Consider the following 18,136-nt stretch of genomic DNA (forward strand, 5'->3'; position numbering starts at 1 on the left):
TGCTTTGCGTTTATTGCGCTGACACGAAACAAAAAGGTCCTGACAGCCGTTTTTTGGTCCTGATAACCCTACTGTGAACGCGATGGTCCTGACAGCCGGTCCTGATAGCCGGAGAGGTCCTGGTAACCCTACGCTGTATGCGAAAATGTCCTGATAGCCCGTGGGCAAATAAGAGCACCCAAACAGACACCCAAACAAACAAACAAACAGACAAACAAACAAACAAACAAACAAACAAACAGACAAACAAACAAACTAAATCACAAACAAACAAACAAACAAACTAAATCACTAAAATACCCGGATTAAACATAAGTTTCATAATATTCTAAGATTTTTTTTAATTAGCCTGTACAAAGTACATTTAAAAAAATATGATGTTTAGGATGTTGATATAAAGCTTTACAAGCAACCTGGACTGTTTGATATCATCACTTTAGTCCAACACTCGTCTTCCTATTACACAGTTTCATATATGTGTCTTAGTGAATTTTTTTATGAAACGTTTCAAACGTTGGTTTCTACAGGATCGAGAGGTTCGAGATGTGCCTGTAGCTCTCCCCCTGTATTCCGAGCAGGAACCTATAGTTTATGTAGGTCCCTGGGCAGAATGTCGACCTCAACAAAAATATTTAAATAAACGTGATGTTAATTCATTCTCCCAAAACCAACCTTATAGAAGTAACCAACAGCATTATCAGGTTCAAGATTCATACTTCTCCAATCCTTCTAATCCTGCTCCTGTAGGAGCTGAACCTGTCTTCTATCCTGGCCCACCTGGAGCACATCCACCTAGTCCAGAAGATCTTCCTTTCTTTATCAATTCCTTTGATGCCAAGTCCCAACCTAAACAATGGAATTCTCAGAATAGTGTTCAAGGTAGAGTTGGAAAGCTTTTTAAAAACATGCTAGATTCCTTTGCTGACAGGAGAATTCTTGTTCACTTAATAGGCTTCAAGCCATCTTTGATTTTAAATCTTAACTGCGGCATGTTCTCCTCTTAAATTATGAATCAATAACAACAAAAGATTTTGTGGATTAAACTTTTTTTTGTGTATTTTGAAAAATCTTAATTTTCGAGGACAATTTTTTTTATTTTGACTTTTCTTTTAAACCTTCCCGGGGTCATGAGAGTTCCTATAAAATATTTGAATAGGATCGGTTCAGCCGTTTTGACGTGCATTGGATAAAAACTAACACACAATCAAGCAACATATAATGTATATACAATATACAAAAATGAAATTGTACAAAATATTAACTCTGAGAGAAAACATGAACCTGGTCGTTAATGAACGATGTAATTAAACCGTTCAGGCTCTTAGGAATTTTGAATTTGTATAATAATACTATTAGGACCAGGAGGATCAGGAGGTCCTGGAGGACCAGCAGGACCTGGTGGACCTGTATGGAGTTGGAATTCTGAACCTAAAGCTCAAATATCTGGACCAACCAACCATCACACCATTGTCTTCCCACCACCAAAGGTAACATTGCCAAACTTTTTGATTTTGTCCGACATTTTGTAAAAAAAAAACTGTTCAAAGGTTTTCTTGGAGTTTGAATGGAATAGATAAAGACTACTGCTAGGTGTAGTCAATCTATATTTAAAAGGACTGTTCGCAAAAACTGAAAGGAAGTTTAAAAGAAATCGTGTTTAAAGCTTGACTGAATTACTCGCGATGTATCTTAAATAAGCATTAAACTGTATTGCGGTGATATCTAAAATACTGTGTATTTCAAGATGGTTATATCAATCAAACTTTAAATTAAAGAAATATTGCTGATTAAATCTCTCAATCTTGGTTCTAAATCCCTCTTTAGTTTTCAGGAACACTCCCTTTTATAGGATTGTAAAGTTGGTAGATTAATACCTAGCATGCTTCCTAAACATTAAACTGTATTGCGGTGATATGTAAAATACTGTGTATTTCAAGATGGTTATATCAATCAAACTTTAAATTAAAGAAATATTGCTGATTAAATCTCTCAATCTTGGTTCTAAATTCCTCTTTAGTTTTCAGGAACACCCCCTTTATAGGATTGTAAAGTTGGTAGATTAATACCTAACATGCTTCCTAAACATTAAAAACTACGTACATGGAAAAGTTTGAAAATAATTTATTAACATTTACCACCACACACCTTAATAGATATTTTAATAATTCTGAGCAATTGAGAACTACTTAGGTTTTTATTATTCAAGAACAAGTTAAGAAGAATTAGTATTTTTGGGATTTGGAAACAAATAGGAATTTTTAAATCAGATTTCGACGAGTATGCCGAACACCGCGATGAATTAAATCCTACATTTTTATGATTTTGAATGGTTTATTTAAGTGATCTATATTACGATGAAAATGTCAGGGTTTCGTTTTACAGTGGATACAATACACTTTAAAGTAGTATTTTTAACTCCTTTGCAATCTAGCTTGGATTAGTATAGTAAAGTTTGTTTTTGTATAGTAAATACATATTTAGAACTATAGTTCCCCCTTTAATGCAACAAATGATTTTTAAGAAATTCATCTTATTTTATATATATTTATTTTATAATTTGTTTTCCATCGCATTAAGGTTTTCATGATGAGTGAAAGGGGGGGGGAACGAAAGTGTTGAATTGCTCACACTGCATGCTTCTAAGATGTAAATGTAAAATAGTGTCGTTGAACGAAACTCCCGAGTTTCCTCTTTGGGGTCTTAACATTTGTGTAGATTTTAATTTAAGAGATTAAAAAATAGAGAATATGAAGAAACTAAATAAATTAATATTTCATAACAAAAATATTGAAATCCTAACCTCATTTGTAAAACCCGGGTTCCAAAACTGGTTTTCATAACGATTCCTGTCTTAAGTTTTGGGCTCTGGGAGAAATGTAAACAAAACTCTGCAGTGCAAAGTTAAAATAATTCTTTTTATATAAATTGTTGATGAATCAAAACGTTTACATTTTCATTTTAGTTGAGTTATCCAGACTCAAGAAGAACCCATCAGCAAAACATAAACCAGAATCAGCCCATCAACATGAACAGTATGAACATAAACTTGAACATGAACCAGGACGAAGAGAACGGAGATAGCTCTGTCGTATCTCAGGGTCCTGTTCTGGGTAGTAGAACTAGGGAGGTCCTGTGTCGAGGACCTGGTGGAGAAGTGAGTCCCTTCAAGGACTGTATGGACGGGTCTAGGGCTACAATTGTACCGGCGAATAAACAAACATGTACAGTAGATCTGGACTGCCAGGTAAATATCATTACTAGCTGTACACACTACACAGTAAATTAAAGATCATGATGCAGTGAACCTTACCTTTGGAACCAATATTCACCCTTTAAATAATGAGTTTTAATTTATGTTATTTTTTTGTTGGACTTCATATTTTTAGTATCGGAGTATAATCGTTTTGTAGCAGTCGACGTTTTGTAGCAGTAGACGTTTTGTATCATCGACGTTTTGATAGTCGAAATTTTGATAATCGACATTTTGTACCGACTCCATTTATTGTAATAATTAATTGGAAGTCTCTTTGCAATTATCTTTTTAAAACGTCAATATTCTCTTTTTCCAAGAATCTCGATGAACTTTCCTTCCATATATTTCTGAATATTAATGTAAATATATGCATGGTGTACAAAACTAATTCGTCATCAATCATATTAGAAATTCAAATTATTTTGTAAATTTGAATAATCCCCTATCATCGAATATATTTTGATATTTATCACCAATGAATTTGGGAAATAAAAACACAAATATTCAAGATTAAACTGGGTGGTGCGAGGGTCATTAACATTCGTATCCTAATAGGATCAAACATTAACATTCGTGTCCTAATAGGATCAAACATTAACATTCGTGTCCTAATAGTATCAAACATAAACATTCGTGTCCTAATAGGATCAACCATTAACATTCGTATCCTAATAGGATCAAACATTAACATTCGTGTCCATAATAGGATCAAACATTAACATTCGTGTCCAGAATAGGATCAACCATTAAAATTTGTATCAAAAATCCAACCTGTATCACATTCATAATATCAATCATTAACATTTGTATCCAAGAGGATCAAACATTAACATTCGTATCCTAATACAAATATACAAATAAATTGGATACCATAAATGTATAATCCTATAGTTTTGTTGTACATCTTATATGATAAAGTTTTGTTTTTCATATTTATTTTTTTTACGAAAAAAATATAACAGGATTTACGGTGTGGACCAACTTACATGAAGATAAAGTTACGACGTATATGAACAGAGCTGAAAACTTAAGATTGTGATATCCTTAATCTTGATTGGTTAATTAATCTTGCGATTAATAATAAAAGGAGAACAAGCATTATTTAGTCTTGAGATTAAGTAAAAGAGTGGATCAAGCATTAATCCCAATATCTCCCATTCAAAAGTTCCCAGCTCTGATTCGTACTTTTTCTATCTGTTTTAATCGGACATGCCGTGCATAAAAGTTTACTTGAAGCCTTGTAATCTTACTTTTCTAAATCAAATACCGAGCATAGCAAGTAGTCATCACTATATAGACAACACCATTTAATCAACATTTAACTCAAAAAGTACTGTAAATAGAATATTAATTACATCAAAACTTTAAGACCTTCCCCCCCACCCCTCCCTCCTAGCCCAATCTATTTCTTCTAGAATATCCCGGCCAGACTCCCGGCTCTAATAGGATTAAATGATTTCCAAGGATTAATTTATTCCAAACTTAGAATTCAGTCAGACTGCAGATTTATCTTGTTTTTATTAATCCTTAAAACTTGGATACAAGGATATATATTTCAAGATCCCCCCACCCTTCCCTGGATTCAGGGATATATATTTCAAGATCCCCCCACCCCTCCCCTGGATACAGGTATATATATTTCAAGATCCCCCCACCTCTTCCCTTCAAGATCCCCCCACCCCTCCCCTGGATACAGGGATATATATTTCAAAATCCCCCCGGGATTGGGCCCTGTGCATGACGATCCTAAAATCTTTAAAGGAAATGTTTGCGGAAAAAATACAGCTTTCATTTTTTTATTCAGCTCAGAGAATTTGATAAAAATATTTCCCATTAGACGCTTCGGGAACCCAGTTTCTAACTGGCAAAATTGGACGGAGCCGACCATTGACAGAAACATTGCACAGATATGTAGTAAAAGCAGTGCCAGTTGTTATTTCTAAACTTTTTTTCAAAAAGATCTGATGTATTTTCACATTTTACAAATAACGTACTCAACCAAACCTAAACTTTTTTTCAAAAAGATCGTATGTATTTTCACATTTTACGTATAACGTACTCAACCAAACCTAAACGCTTTTTTCAAAAATATCTGATGTATTTTCACATTTTACTTATAACGTACTCAACCAAACCTAAACGTTTTTTTTTCAAAAAGATCTGATTATTTTCATATTTTACGTATAACGTACTCAACCAAACCTGAACTTTTTTTCAAAAATATCTGATGTATTTTCACATTTTATGTATAACGTACTCAACCAAACCTAAAAATTTTTTTCAAAAAGATCTGATGTATTTTCACATTTTATGTATAACGTACTCAACCAAACCTGAACTTTTTTTCAAAAATATCTGATGTATTTTCACATTTTATGTATAACGTACTCAACCAAACCTAAAATATGTTTTTTCAAAAAGATCTGATGTATTTTCACATTTTATGTATAACGTACTCAACCAAACCTGAACTTTTTTCAAAAATATCTGCTGTATTTTCACATTTTACGTATAACGTACTCAACCAAACCTAACCTTTTTTTCAAAAAGATCTGATGTATTTTCACATTTTCCTGTTTAAAGATATGAAAACATAAATATTTAATTTTCTATCCCTGCTACTAGGGGGGAGGGGGGCTGGTTTTCACGTATCTATAAATATTAAAGTTCTGGGAAATAAAAAATTACAATTTTAAAAACCAACTTTTGGAAAGAATTTTTATATGGACCGTGAACAATTTCAATTTAGGAAATTTACTGAATTTTGTATAAAATTAGATGGGACCCCCCCCCTTATTTAGAACACGTGGGGAGGGGGGAGAAAAGGTTTAAGTTTAGTGTTTAGATGATACTGTTTTGTATTCTATATTTTAATCTAAAACTTCAAAATCATAATTAATCTTAAATCTAATTTAGATAGAAAGATAGCTAAGTAGATAGATTTCAGTAGAATATGTAGATAATAGATGCGTAGGTATATTTTAAATAGATGATAGATAGATGGATAGAAAAGTTGGTAGATTTTGATAAAATAGATGGATAGGCAGACAAAAAAGTAGTTATAGAGGTAGGTAGATAAGTAGGTATGTATTTTGATTAATATAAAGGAAGATGGGTAGGTGCAGGCAGATATATAGATAGTTTGATTGAAAGCTAACAGGTAGGTGGGCTTCAGGTGAGTAGCTAGGTAGGTTGTTAGACAGCCAGGTATGTAGATATATATATGTAAGTTAAAATTAGTAAATCGTAGGAAAGTATGTAATAGGCAAGTAAATGAATACATATGATGGGTAGTAAGGTATGGTAAATTCATATGATGAAAAGTTAGGTAGGTAGGTTAGGTAGTTAGTTAATTAATAGGTTAGTAGTTAGGTTGGTTAGTTAGCTAGTTATGTGGATAGGAAAAAGTAGTAAATTAAAGGTATTATCTATTTTTAAGGTCGGAGAGTGGAGTGCCTGGACCCAACTAGACCCTAAAGACTGTGCTTTAGAACAGGGAAATGCAATCAGGGAAGTTGCAAACATTATTTTAACCTCAAAAATCAAACATTACAAAGTTATTCTAAAAACTGTTCGCTAAAACGCTCAATGCCTTCGGTCAGTGTACTGCAGATCAGTGCAGTACGCACAAATACGCACATAAAGCTTGGTTTATTAAGCATAAAGGTCAATTACCATAATTCATAACACTTTGTCATAAAACGATCATTTTTTCTAATACCTGTACCATGACTCTTACAATTAAATTAATAATGTAGCTTAATGAGGGTGACAAATTCAATCGATTGCAAATGTTCACAAAATCACAAATGATATATATATATATGGTATATGGGGGGAAAGGTGGTTAAATCCAAGTGGATGATATTCCCTGTATAGACGGTTGAAGAGGATTTAGTCTAGGTTTCTGAACTAAGAGTTGGGGGGAATTCCGGAATATTAGGTAGGGACTAGGGAGGAAGGAGAGGGAAGGGGTAGTGGAAAGGGTAGAAGAATAAACAATACACAATATTAAATAAGGTAAGAAAGGGTTAGAATGAAATGTTTACCGGGGGGAGGTGTAATTCAAAAATGTTCAACGGATAAAATTACACGTACACGAAGAAATAATTGTTGAATTGGGCACAAGGGAGGATTTAATTTGTTTCTCGGTTCTTGTTTAATAAAATTATTATAAACAAATATTGGAGAATACAGAAAAAAACGACAATATCTTCCTTATTATTATTCCGATAAAAGGCTCAATTGTACTGTTGTGAATCGGGTATGTTACATTTAAGTACTTGAAAAATAAGATTTACTTAAATTTAAATCGACAGCCTCTGAAAAAATAAGATAAGATATGATATAGTTTATTGCTAAAAATACAGATAAAAGTTATAATGTTGCAGAAAATGTGCAACTATTTAGTATTTACATATTGTTTACTATATGTAATATGTATGTATTATAGCAATTAGGGTAAGATTAGCTTTCGCTGATTTGGGTATTATCCCCACCTAATAAAATAAATCCCCACCAAAAAATAAAGACATCGTGGATTGTTGTGCAGTTTATAGGAACTATGGTGGGATGATGTGGTCTGATAGGGAGCACTGGAAGAGGAGAAGGAGGGGGTAATGTTTTGGTCTGATAGGGACCACTAGGAAGAGGATAAAGGGGGGGGGTGTTGTGGTCTGATAGGGACCACTAGGAAGAGGAGAAGGGGGGGGGATGAGAGTATACTGAAAAGGTTTGTTCCCAAGGGGACAAACCCTGTATCCCGTAATCTCAGTTTCTTTTATATCTGTTTCTTTATTCAATATACTCTTGATATATTCTAGATATATTCCAGGTATATTCTTTGTATATTCTAGATGCATTCTAGATATATTCTAGGTATATTCTAGGTAAATTCTAGATATATTCTAGATATATTCTAGATATATTCTAGATATATTCTAGATATATTCTAGATATATTTTAGATATATTCTAGATATATTCTAGGTATATTCTAGGTATATTCTAGATATATTCTAGATATATTCTAGATATATTCTAGATAAATTTTAGACTTATTCTAGATATATTCTAGATATATTCTGAATATATTCTAGATTTATTCTAGATATATAGTAAATATATTATCGATATATTCTAGGTATATTCTAGTTATATTCTAGATATATTTTAGATATATTCTAGATATATTCTAGGTATATTCTAGATATATTTTAGATATATTCTAGATTTATTCTAGATATGTTCTAGATATATTCTAGATATATTTTAGATATATTCTAGATATATTTTAGATATATTCTAGATAAATTCTAAATATATCCTGGATATAATCTAGAAATATTCTAGATATATACTAGATATATTCTAGATATGTTCTAGAAATTTTCTAGATATATTCTAGATATGTGCTAGAAATATTCTAAATATATCATAGATATATTTTAGATATATTCTAGATATATTCTAGATATATTCTAGATATATTCTAGATGTATTCTAGACATATTCTAGATATATTCTAGATATGTTCTAGATATATTCTAGATGTATTCTAGATATATTCCAGACATATTCTAGATATTTTCTAGATATATTTTAGATGTATTTTATACTAGTATTAGACCACAAATCTTCTTCTAGCTTTATATTCATCATTCCCCCATTTATTCATTCATCCTTTCATAGTGACATCTATAAGTAAAAAATAACAAAAACGACATTCATACCACAATTTTTGTTTTGACTGTAGTTTAGTCGAATTTTTAACTTTACAGCTGAGTGGATGTGCAAGGTCAAAAAGGATATGTATTACATTTCTTTATCTAGTCTGTTGTCTGAACACAGAGTTTTACACTTCTCACTCAACTATAGTTGATCCACCAATTACTCTAAACTCTCAAACATACTTTTATACCACTTTTTTACCACTTTTCTACCACTTTTCCTCATATTTAAACAAAACTTTGCAAGGTATGCAAAGAATTTGATCTTTGTGTATCTATCTATCAGTCTATCTATATATATATATATATCTTTATATCTATCTGTCTATCTAATCTATCCATCTATTAACATACATATCTATCTATCTACTTTCTATCTTGAATGTTGACTGGTGTGTGATGAATCGATCTGAATTATGTCTCTCATTCATCAATCTTTGTATAAACACGTCCTTGGGTTCCAACCAAATCTGAGCACATGAATATCAGTTATAAGATTAAAAGCAAAAAAAACTGTTTTATTTTCCATGACGATTCAGCTTTTTAAAACTGGTCTTTTTTCATCTTTCCATTTATAAATCAAATTTTTTCCACAATTTTAAAACTTAATTCTGATATGAAATTCAGTGATGGTTATGGACCAAACCTCTGTAGAGTAAAAAAAGTAATTGTTAGTTCCACATTTATTGAAAATATATTTCGGTCTGGGTTGACCCTCGTCAGTTCTTGAGATTGTTTCTGTTTTAATCTATGAAGATGAACCTTATATTTCAAAATAATATCAGCATATGATGAGAGAAACAAAAATTCTCTAAGATTTCATCAATATTCCACCATTTTAAGAAATCTTTTAGTTTATCGAAGAAGCTTTTGATTTAAAAAACCGGTTCTTTTTGATAACCTATGTTTGACTGGTATACAGAGAGGAGAGGAGGCGCGATCTTCTGAGGTTTGGGGCCGGAGCCGGTAAACCCTGCCCTCATCTTATTCAAAGGAAAATAGGAAACTCAACTGTGGTCTGTAGAGAGAGGTAAGAAGTAAAGCGCTATTTTATTGAATTGCATGATCCGAACCGGTACAAGTATTTTCTTGTACCGGACTGTCCAATTTACAGACTTTTTATCTGTACAAGATTATAGCATTTACTTACAACGTTTTTTTAGCCAAATTTGGTCCAATCGTTGCATGATCCGAACCATTACAATGATTTACTGGTCTAGCATAATAGTTCTGGATATGCCTTCACTCGTATCGGCTGGTCCAGTGCACCCAGTGTGTAGTCGACCCAGCACGTATTTTGCACAACAGATAGGCTGGCTGGATCTATGTGCTAGTGTATTTCTTCTGATAACAATTTGTTTGTTAGAAATTAGCCTAAGCGTCGAATTTATCTCATTGGAAAAAGGTTTTTGGTTAAAATTTCCCGAAAATCAAATGCTTTTAAACAGTCTAATAATTAGTTTCGGTTTCTCCACTCACAAATTATTAATTGCTTTGCTTCCTATACACCATAGCAAAACAAGTGCCTCACTCCGAGATTCATAATGCGGAAAAGTTCTGCTTCGTTTACATTTTTCAATCCGTATGGGGCTAACCGGTCAATTAATCAATTTATATTAATTGGTTCTCTGGACTTCGTTACAGATAAATTATTAATTGTTTAAGTATTTGGGTGTTAGCTGCTTGAACCTTTTAAGAATTTGTCTAGGGGGTGGCTTCAGGTTTTTCTTTCCTGATGGGGCCTAAAACCTCTCTGAAATGTATGCACGGGGGAGGGGCTGAGTCTACATAGCAACCTTGTGTTAGGTTCTGGTTGTTGTGATATAAATAAATTCAATAAAATTTTTTCTAACTGCAATAATGATATGGTTAGACTCCTGTGGAGTTCACTTCATTATAAAGATAATAAATTTTTTAAAAAGAAAATAAGGTCGGTGCAGGGGAGGGATGAAGGAATGAAAAGGATGTGTTGATTTAGGATTCTTGATGGTGTAGAAAAAAATGGGGGAGGTGAACCATCAGAATAAAAGGTTAAGGTCAAACTTGTGTTTGTGCAAGCCGCCCTTCCTATAGGTTCTGAATTTTCCCTTAACTCCCCCCTAGTCCCCCCTAGTCCCCCCTATTGTTTTCAAATGAATTTTAAAACTACAGATGTAAAGTTTATGACCCGAAAATTACGAGCTAAATCTGACAAAAACAAGCAGGATGTTCAATGTATGAAATTATATTTCTTTTTTAATTATACACATCAAGTTTTAAAGTAAAATTTGCAACTTTTACTGGGGAATTATTTTTTAACCCCCCCTAGTGAAAAGTTTGCCTTACTTTATTTATTACGTTATAATAGCAAAATATTTTTGAGGGAAAACTCCATCTAAATTTTGTTTTATTTGTTTAAAATTCAACTGTTGTACAATGCAGTACTGCATGCACTGCATTGCTGGAAGGGTATTTTTATTTGTCTATGTAAACTAACAATTTGTTTTCACTCTTTAGATAGTTATTTTTTAACCAATCATTAGCGAGCAGCAAAATAACCAGCCGATGAAGAAAAATAAGTTTCTCAGATGCGCCTATCCGATGTCATGCTATTTTGTACATCATACCTTACAGCAAGCTATAACCATATAAGCAATTGCGCTTTGCAGTTTGAGTTGTTTCCAAATCTACGGTTTTCTTCTACTAAAGTACATTAGTGTAAAGTAAACAAATATTGTTAATATTTAGGTTTATCTGTAAATGTTTATATTCAAGTTTATCTGGAAAGTTTATATATTCAGGTTTATCTGTAAATGTTTATATTTAGGTTTATCTGGAACTGTTTATATTAAGGTTTATCTGGAAATGTTTATATATCCGGGTTTATCTGGAAATGTTTATATCCAGGTTTATCTGGAAATGTTTAAATATCCGGGTTTATCTGGAAATGTTTATATATTCAGGTTTATCTGGAAATGTTTATATATTCGGGTTTATCTGGAAATGTTTATATATTCAGGTTTATCTGGAAATGTTTATATATCCGGGTTTATCTGGAAATGTTTATATATTCAGGTTTATCTGGAAATGTTTATATATTCAGGTTTATCTGGAAATGTTTATATATTCAGGTTTATCTGGAAATGTTTATATATCCGGGTTTATCTGGAAATGTTTATATATCCAGGTTTATCTGGAAATGTTTATATTCAAGTTTATCTGGAAATGTTTATATATTCAGGTTTATCTGGAAAGTTGGATCCTGGAGTGATTGTTTGATAGAAGAAGGGCTAGAGGAGGATCAGGGTAGAGGAGAGGAGGGGGCGGGGAAGGGGTGTGGTGGAGGGATCAGGATTAGGAATGCAACCTGCCTGGATACAGAGGCGGGGAAACCAGCCCCGCCCCATCTCTGCACTTCGAAGAATCAACCGTTTACTCATCCATTGGTCGAGAGGTAAAAATTTTACTAATATAACAATTAGCATATTTTATGTCATTTAGAGGTTTGGCATTGGAGGCCGGGAATGAAGTGATTAGCTGCCTTTATCATTATCCCGTTTATCCGTATTCCGTATCATTATCAGTATTATTATCATTATCATTATAATTAATAGTTTTCCCCTCTCATGATGATCCTGCCTAGCTATTATTCTAATATTTAGTTTGTCAATACTAATCCATTCATAATATTCTATTATCTGTTAAGATTGTAAGATATAGGAATATTTTTCTTTAAATAAATCAATCGATAATAGGCCAAAAAATAAACAATCTATGCATCGTCGTGTTATCTGATTTTGTAGCTTAAAGCAGTAGATTTTAAAACTGAGAAACACTATACTTTTTAACGTATATACATATGAAAAATATACATTTTAACGTAGATACATATTAATCCGAAATTCTTGCCTGACCTAAGAAATCATCTGAGCTGAAAACTTTAGAATGGTGGATATCGAGATCAATGCTTGATCCACTCTTTTTCTTAATCTCCAGATTAAATAATGCTCGTTTTTCTCATGAATTTAATCTCCAGATTAATTAACTGATCGGGATTAAAGATATCACATTCTAAAGTTTTGAGCTCTTAGCTGGAAACTTTAGAATGGTGGATATCAGGATTAATGCTTGATCCACTCTTTTTCTTAATTTCCAGATTAAATATGGCTTGTTCTCCTCATGAATTTAATCTCCAGATTAATTAACAGATCGGGATTAAGGATATCACATTCTAAAGTTTTCAGCTCTGATTCAGATTCAGATTTTTTCTCAATTTGAGAATTCTCCAAATAAAATTAGGAAAATCTGCGAAATATTAGCACAGATTAAGAAATCCTAATCATTTAAATGGTTCGAAATAAAAATATTTACTGTATTATAGCCAAGTAAACCTCTTTTATACATTGAATATGAAATCTAGTGGAATTTATCTAGTTTAATATTATGCAGGGTTTAAAGTAAACATTGGTGCGGTCAATTTCATATCATACAGGGTGTACAAGAAAAAATATTGACATTAAATGTAAAATTAGTTTCTTTAATATCTTAATGCTGAAAATTTATATGGTTAATATTGTACAGGCTTATAAAGGTTTTGGTGTTTATTCTGTATACTGTATATTATCTATTTTGTCTTGTTTGGAGTTTATTCTGGTCCCCCCTGTATACTGGATATTCTCCATTATGTCTGGTTTGGGGTTTATTCTGGTTCTCCCTGTATACTGGATATTCTCTGTTATGTCTGGTTTGGAGTTTATTCTGGTTCCCCCTGTATACTGGATATTCTCTTTTATGTCTGGTTTGGAGTTTATTCTGGTTCCTCCTGTATACTGGATATTCTCTATTATGTCTGGTTTGGGGTTTATTCTGGTTCCCCCTGTATACTGGATATTCTCTATTATGTCTGGTTTGGAGTTTATTCTGGTTCCCCCTGTAAACTGGATATTCTCTATTATGTCTGGTTTGGCAAGTTTTCAACCTTTATAGTATATTAATCAGTTGGATAAAACTTTGACAAACATTATTCTGTCAAACAGTGCAGAGTATACACAGGTTCAGGGACTGGTCTCCAGATTTGATCATGTTATGAGATGACAAGAGAATAGAACTCATACATTTTGTAAATAAAATGGACTTAGCTAGGCTTTAAAAAGCTGCTAAAACTTGCCATTTATATCAACAAAAATATAGTTTTTCCGATATTTCAAAGCATTTTTATTCTGTTCTAAAATTAAAAGAAAATAATTGGATTATATACACTAACAAAATTAAAGTACATTTATTATTCCTAGGGTGTTTTCCACAAAAAAGTTCACTCATTGATTTATAACTTTCAGTTCATTAAAGTTTTTGAAATTCTTTTATACAAAATAAAATTATTTATAATCTTGAATAAATTAAGATATTAAAGGCTAAGATTAGCATGCTCCTTGGATATTACCCAGGCTTATCTATTATTTAAATTCCTGCTAATTCAGCAAATTTAAAGATTAACTATGCTTTTAAGAATTCTCGGTGCAACTAGAATACTAGAAATTCTTTATATCACCTAGAAATCTAGAAACTTTTACGCGAAATCGAATTAAAAAAACGCAAAATTTACTAGAAAATTGTTGTTTTCTGAGTTAACACTTAATAAAGTTTTGACTCTTGAGGGAAAGATTAGTTTACTTGTGAATGTGAATTTAAGTTGAAAAATTAAGGTTTTATGAATGATACAAACTTGCGCGCGCAAGCTTCAAAAGTTCTAATTTTCATATCTTTGCAATCTTATAAACTATAAAGTTTACTTATGAAGTCTTCATAAAAATCATATGTTTATGACACTAGGTTCCAAAGATATAAGATCCGAATAAAAGAGTATGCAGTGAGTGTTCATTTCCTTTGTTTATAATAAAGGAAAAGAATGTGACTGGTTAGAATGTACTTCCTTTATGTATTCATTATATTCACTATACAGAGTTAGCATATATACACCTCAGGGATTAGAGGGATATATGTATATAAATGGAATCAGAGAGTACTAGTAACTACAGGGAATTCAAGGATTAAAGATGAAGAAGAGAGACAGGGGCGTATACGGGATGAGGGGGCTTCAATTTAGTTTTCTATATCTTGGGGAGGGNGATCAGCACCTTTTGTGACCTGAAACTCCCCCCAAAAACATTGCTATTTGGTTGTATTTTGTTATTACGTACGTTAACATAATGTTTCCGTGTTTTTCTCCAAACTATTTCCTGTACAGGTTCAACCCTCTCAAACTATTTCCTGTACAGGTTCAACCCTCTATAGTATACAATATTCAAAAGGTTGGAGTGATCTCGACTTTCTCTCCATTTTGAAACTGACATACCTGATTTACAATAGCTCAATACTATTTAAATTTTCGTCTGAGTAAAAATAACGAAGATATTCTCGTTTTTCGAACTAAAAATTTATAATTTGCAATTGTTATTTCTCTATGTAAGTTACTTGAGGATTTATGAAGCAGAAACAGAGAAGAAAATTGACAGAATTCAAAAAGAATGAAAACTATGAAATATGAGGAGGAGGAGAGGAGGAGCACTGCGATTGAAAGGTCTCACGCAGCACGCTCTCAAGCAAAAATCGAAGAGAAAGGAATTGAGTCGTTGAAATATCAAAGGTATACACCATCAGGTTGATAAGATATAGGGATTAGAAAATTTGAGGTTGTGGCAAAGACTCCATTCCTTTGCCAATTACTGCGGAAAAATCAAAGCTAACAACGAGTGCTTTACAGTGCTAAAATGTATACATCTACAGATATACAGAAAAGCATAATTGTGAGTTAGAGTGGTAAAATCAAAGTCCAAGGCGTTGCGAAACTTCAAAGTCGACCCTGTTTTAAAAACAGATGAGACTCTTCATAAGCGGGATGAATCTTGTAGGAGGTGGAGGGAGAAATTGTTTTTTAAGGAGTGATTTAGGAAGTATTAGAGAGGGATTAGAGGTTGTCCGCCAGCTATGTCGATAATCCGCCAAAAATATTTTCATAATTTCTCACAGTACGTTTGAGGTTACTAACAACACTTATTATTGAAACTATAAACGTCTGATAGAGTTATCTTGTTAATTCTCAATAGGTTTTAAAATATCTGCAATGGTTGTTGACATTTTTTTCATAAAATTATGATAAAAGCTGAATTTTCTTTTTCTTGATTTATGTCAATTTGTGCAGATGAGTTTTCCATCAGCGACGAGAATTTGGATAAAATATGACAATGGTTGATCATTTTCAAATATCGTCGCTTTCATGGACCGATCTATTCCATTTACTTGAGGGTTCAGTTGGGTAAACTACAGGGTTATCCAAAAAAGATGAGACTTTGAAGACAACCTAGATTTTATTTATTAGTGAAACTTTTTCATATTTTTCTGCATACATTACTCGAAACAAAAAAGCAAAAATGTTACTGAGTATTAAAATTAAGAAAAAAAATCTTTTTTTTAAATTTGTATAAAAAAACTTTAGTATATATATATATATATATATTTAAGTATATAGAAAACTTTACAACAGTAGAATTTTGACATCTGCAAATTTAAAAAAGTGCAACTTAAACAAAAAAAAACTGAAAAAGAATGAAAGATCTTTACGCAAATTAAGAATACTTTTTATGAACGGAAAGTTTTTTTGTGGCCGACATAAATGAGCACTAATTCCTAACTCTCCCATTAAAATATTCCTAACTATACTTGTCGTATAGACCAGATTTTGTTTAAAGAGGAGTATCTTCTCTATACGTAAAAACCTCTATATTTTTGTAACCAGAACTATTTCAGTGCATTCACTGATAGAATAATACAGCTGTTATACAAATCATTTATTTCAAGATAAGAAGACAGAAATAAATGATAACGACCTTTCCAAGGAGGTTGTGCAGGTTGACATCTCTAATTCTTCTATACTCCGAACTCCTTACTGTACTGCAGGGACCCTGGAGAAGGATAAATTATATACATAGAATCCTGATTGTAAACCGGTATATGTACAGTGTATACTGTACAACAATAAAACTGATTCAAATACTTCAGTTTGCACTAACCTGCGCTGCAACTCTTATATCAGAATTAATATTCAGGTATACAATTATCTGATATACTCGCTCATCTTCTCATGAAAACATATTCGAAAGTCTATATTTCTATTCACTATTATAAGTTTTATAGCGCTGAGTTCGATAGTAAATACAGGTCCATTCAAAAACCATTACTCTCTAACAAGAAACAAACAAATTCATATTTATTCTATTATTTAGAATCACTGGTAGAGTAGAGTGGGCGTTCCTCTCTCCCCCTCCCCCCCTTCATACTTCGTCTCTCTGCGTCCTGAGAGCGGGGGGAGAGAGAATATTCACACATTATATTCAATTTCTTATGTATTGTACAGCTTGTACAACAATACTGTAAGTCTATATGAATGAAAAGTTAATGTACATTATATGGCCAAAGGATTATCTTTTAACATATAACTAATGTTTCTTACATGATAAAACCATTTTATCCTCTCTCCTGCTCTTGAATTATTCATCCTCTTCTATATACCTCCTGACACCATCTACAAATCTGAATTAGAGGAGGGGGAGCCACATTCTGACTCATTCCATGCAATATCATCTTATTGTCCGTGTTTCGCTACCAGCGAATACATGTACCTTGTGACTTTCTGTGATGGTTTGTCGTAACCTTTTCTCCCTTTTCTCGCACTCACTATGAATCCAGGCAAGAGTTCAGGAATATATTTCAGCGGTTCAACTAGGAAAAACACAACTAGAACTCCATATTCTTTTTACTTTTTATATATTTTTTATACAGGAAAAAACCCTTTTAAACGCAAAGACATGAACAAGATGAAAAATAAAATACAAATACTGTTAAATTAATCAAAATAGGGCTAAAAAAACCTGTACGTTTACTTTACAGAACAAATACAATATATATTTTAATAAATCTAGCGTAGCTTACCATATTGAGCCTCCACATCAAGTCACATTTCGATTTAACAGACAGTATATATGGCGTCTTACAAAACGTTTTAAGATCGAAATTCAACTGCCCGAAAAGTGTACGCTAGATTTATACTATAAACAAGTTCTTAGAAACCGGCTTCTGGAAACTTCTGTCCGCTCATAGTACGAAGACTCAGGGGTACTTCA

At 32.4% G+C, this 18,136-nt stretch overlaps 1 protein-coding gene across 1 annotated transcript in view; it reads left to right on the forward strand.

Moving 5' to 3' along the window:
- Positions 1 to 527: 527 nt before the first annotated feature.
- Positions 528 to 18,136, forward strand: part of LOC111713285 (thrombospondin type-1 domain-containing protein 7A) — a gene marked incomplete at its 5' end in the record, with an annotated part of 72,816 nt that continues 55,207 nt past the window's right edge. The window contains 6 exons of the mRNA XM_023488121.1: positions 528 to 879; positions 1,357 to 1,487; positions 2,963 to 3,244; positions 6,693 to 6,763; positions 9,904 to 10,011; positions 12,202 to 12,414. Coding sequence (XP_023343889.1) covers positions 528 to 879; positions 1,357 to 1,487; positions 2,963 to 3,244; positions 6,693 to 6,763; positions 9,904 to 10,011; positions 12,202 to 12,414 — 1,157 coding nt within the window. The remainder of the gene's footprint in view (positions 880 to 1,356; positions 1,488 to 2,962; positions 3,245 to 6,692; positions 6,764 to 9,903; positions 10,012 to 12,201; positions 12,415 to 18,136) is intronic.

This window comes from Eurytemora carolleeae, unplaced genomic scaffold (genome assembly GCF_000591075.1).
Source record: "Eurytemora carolleeae unplaced genomic scaffold, Eaff_2.0 scaffold1321, whole genome shotgun sequence".
NCBI lineage: Eukaryota > Metazoa > Arthropoda > Copepoda > Calanoida > Temoridae > Eurytemora > Eurytemora carolleeae.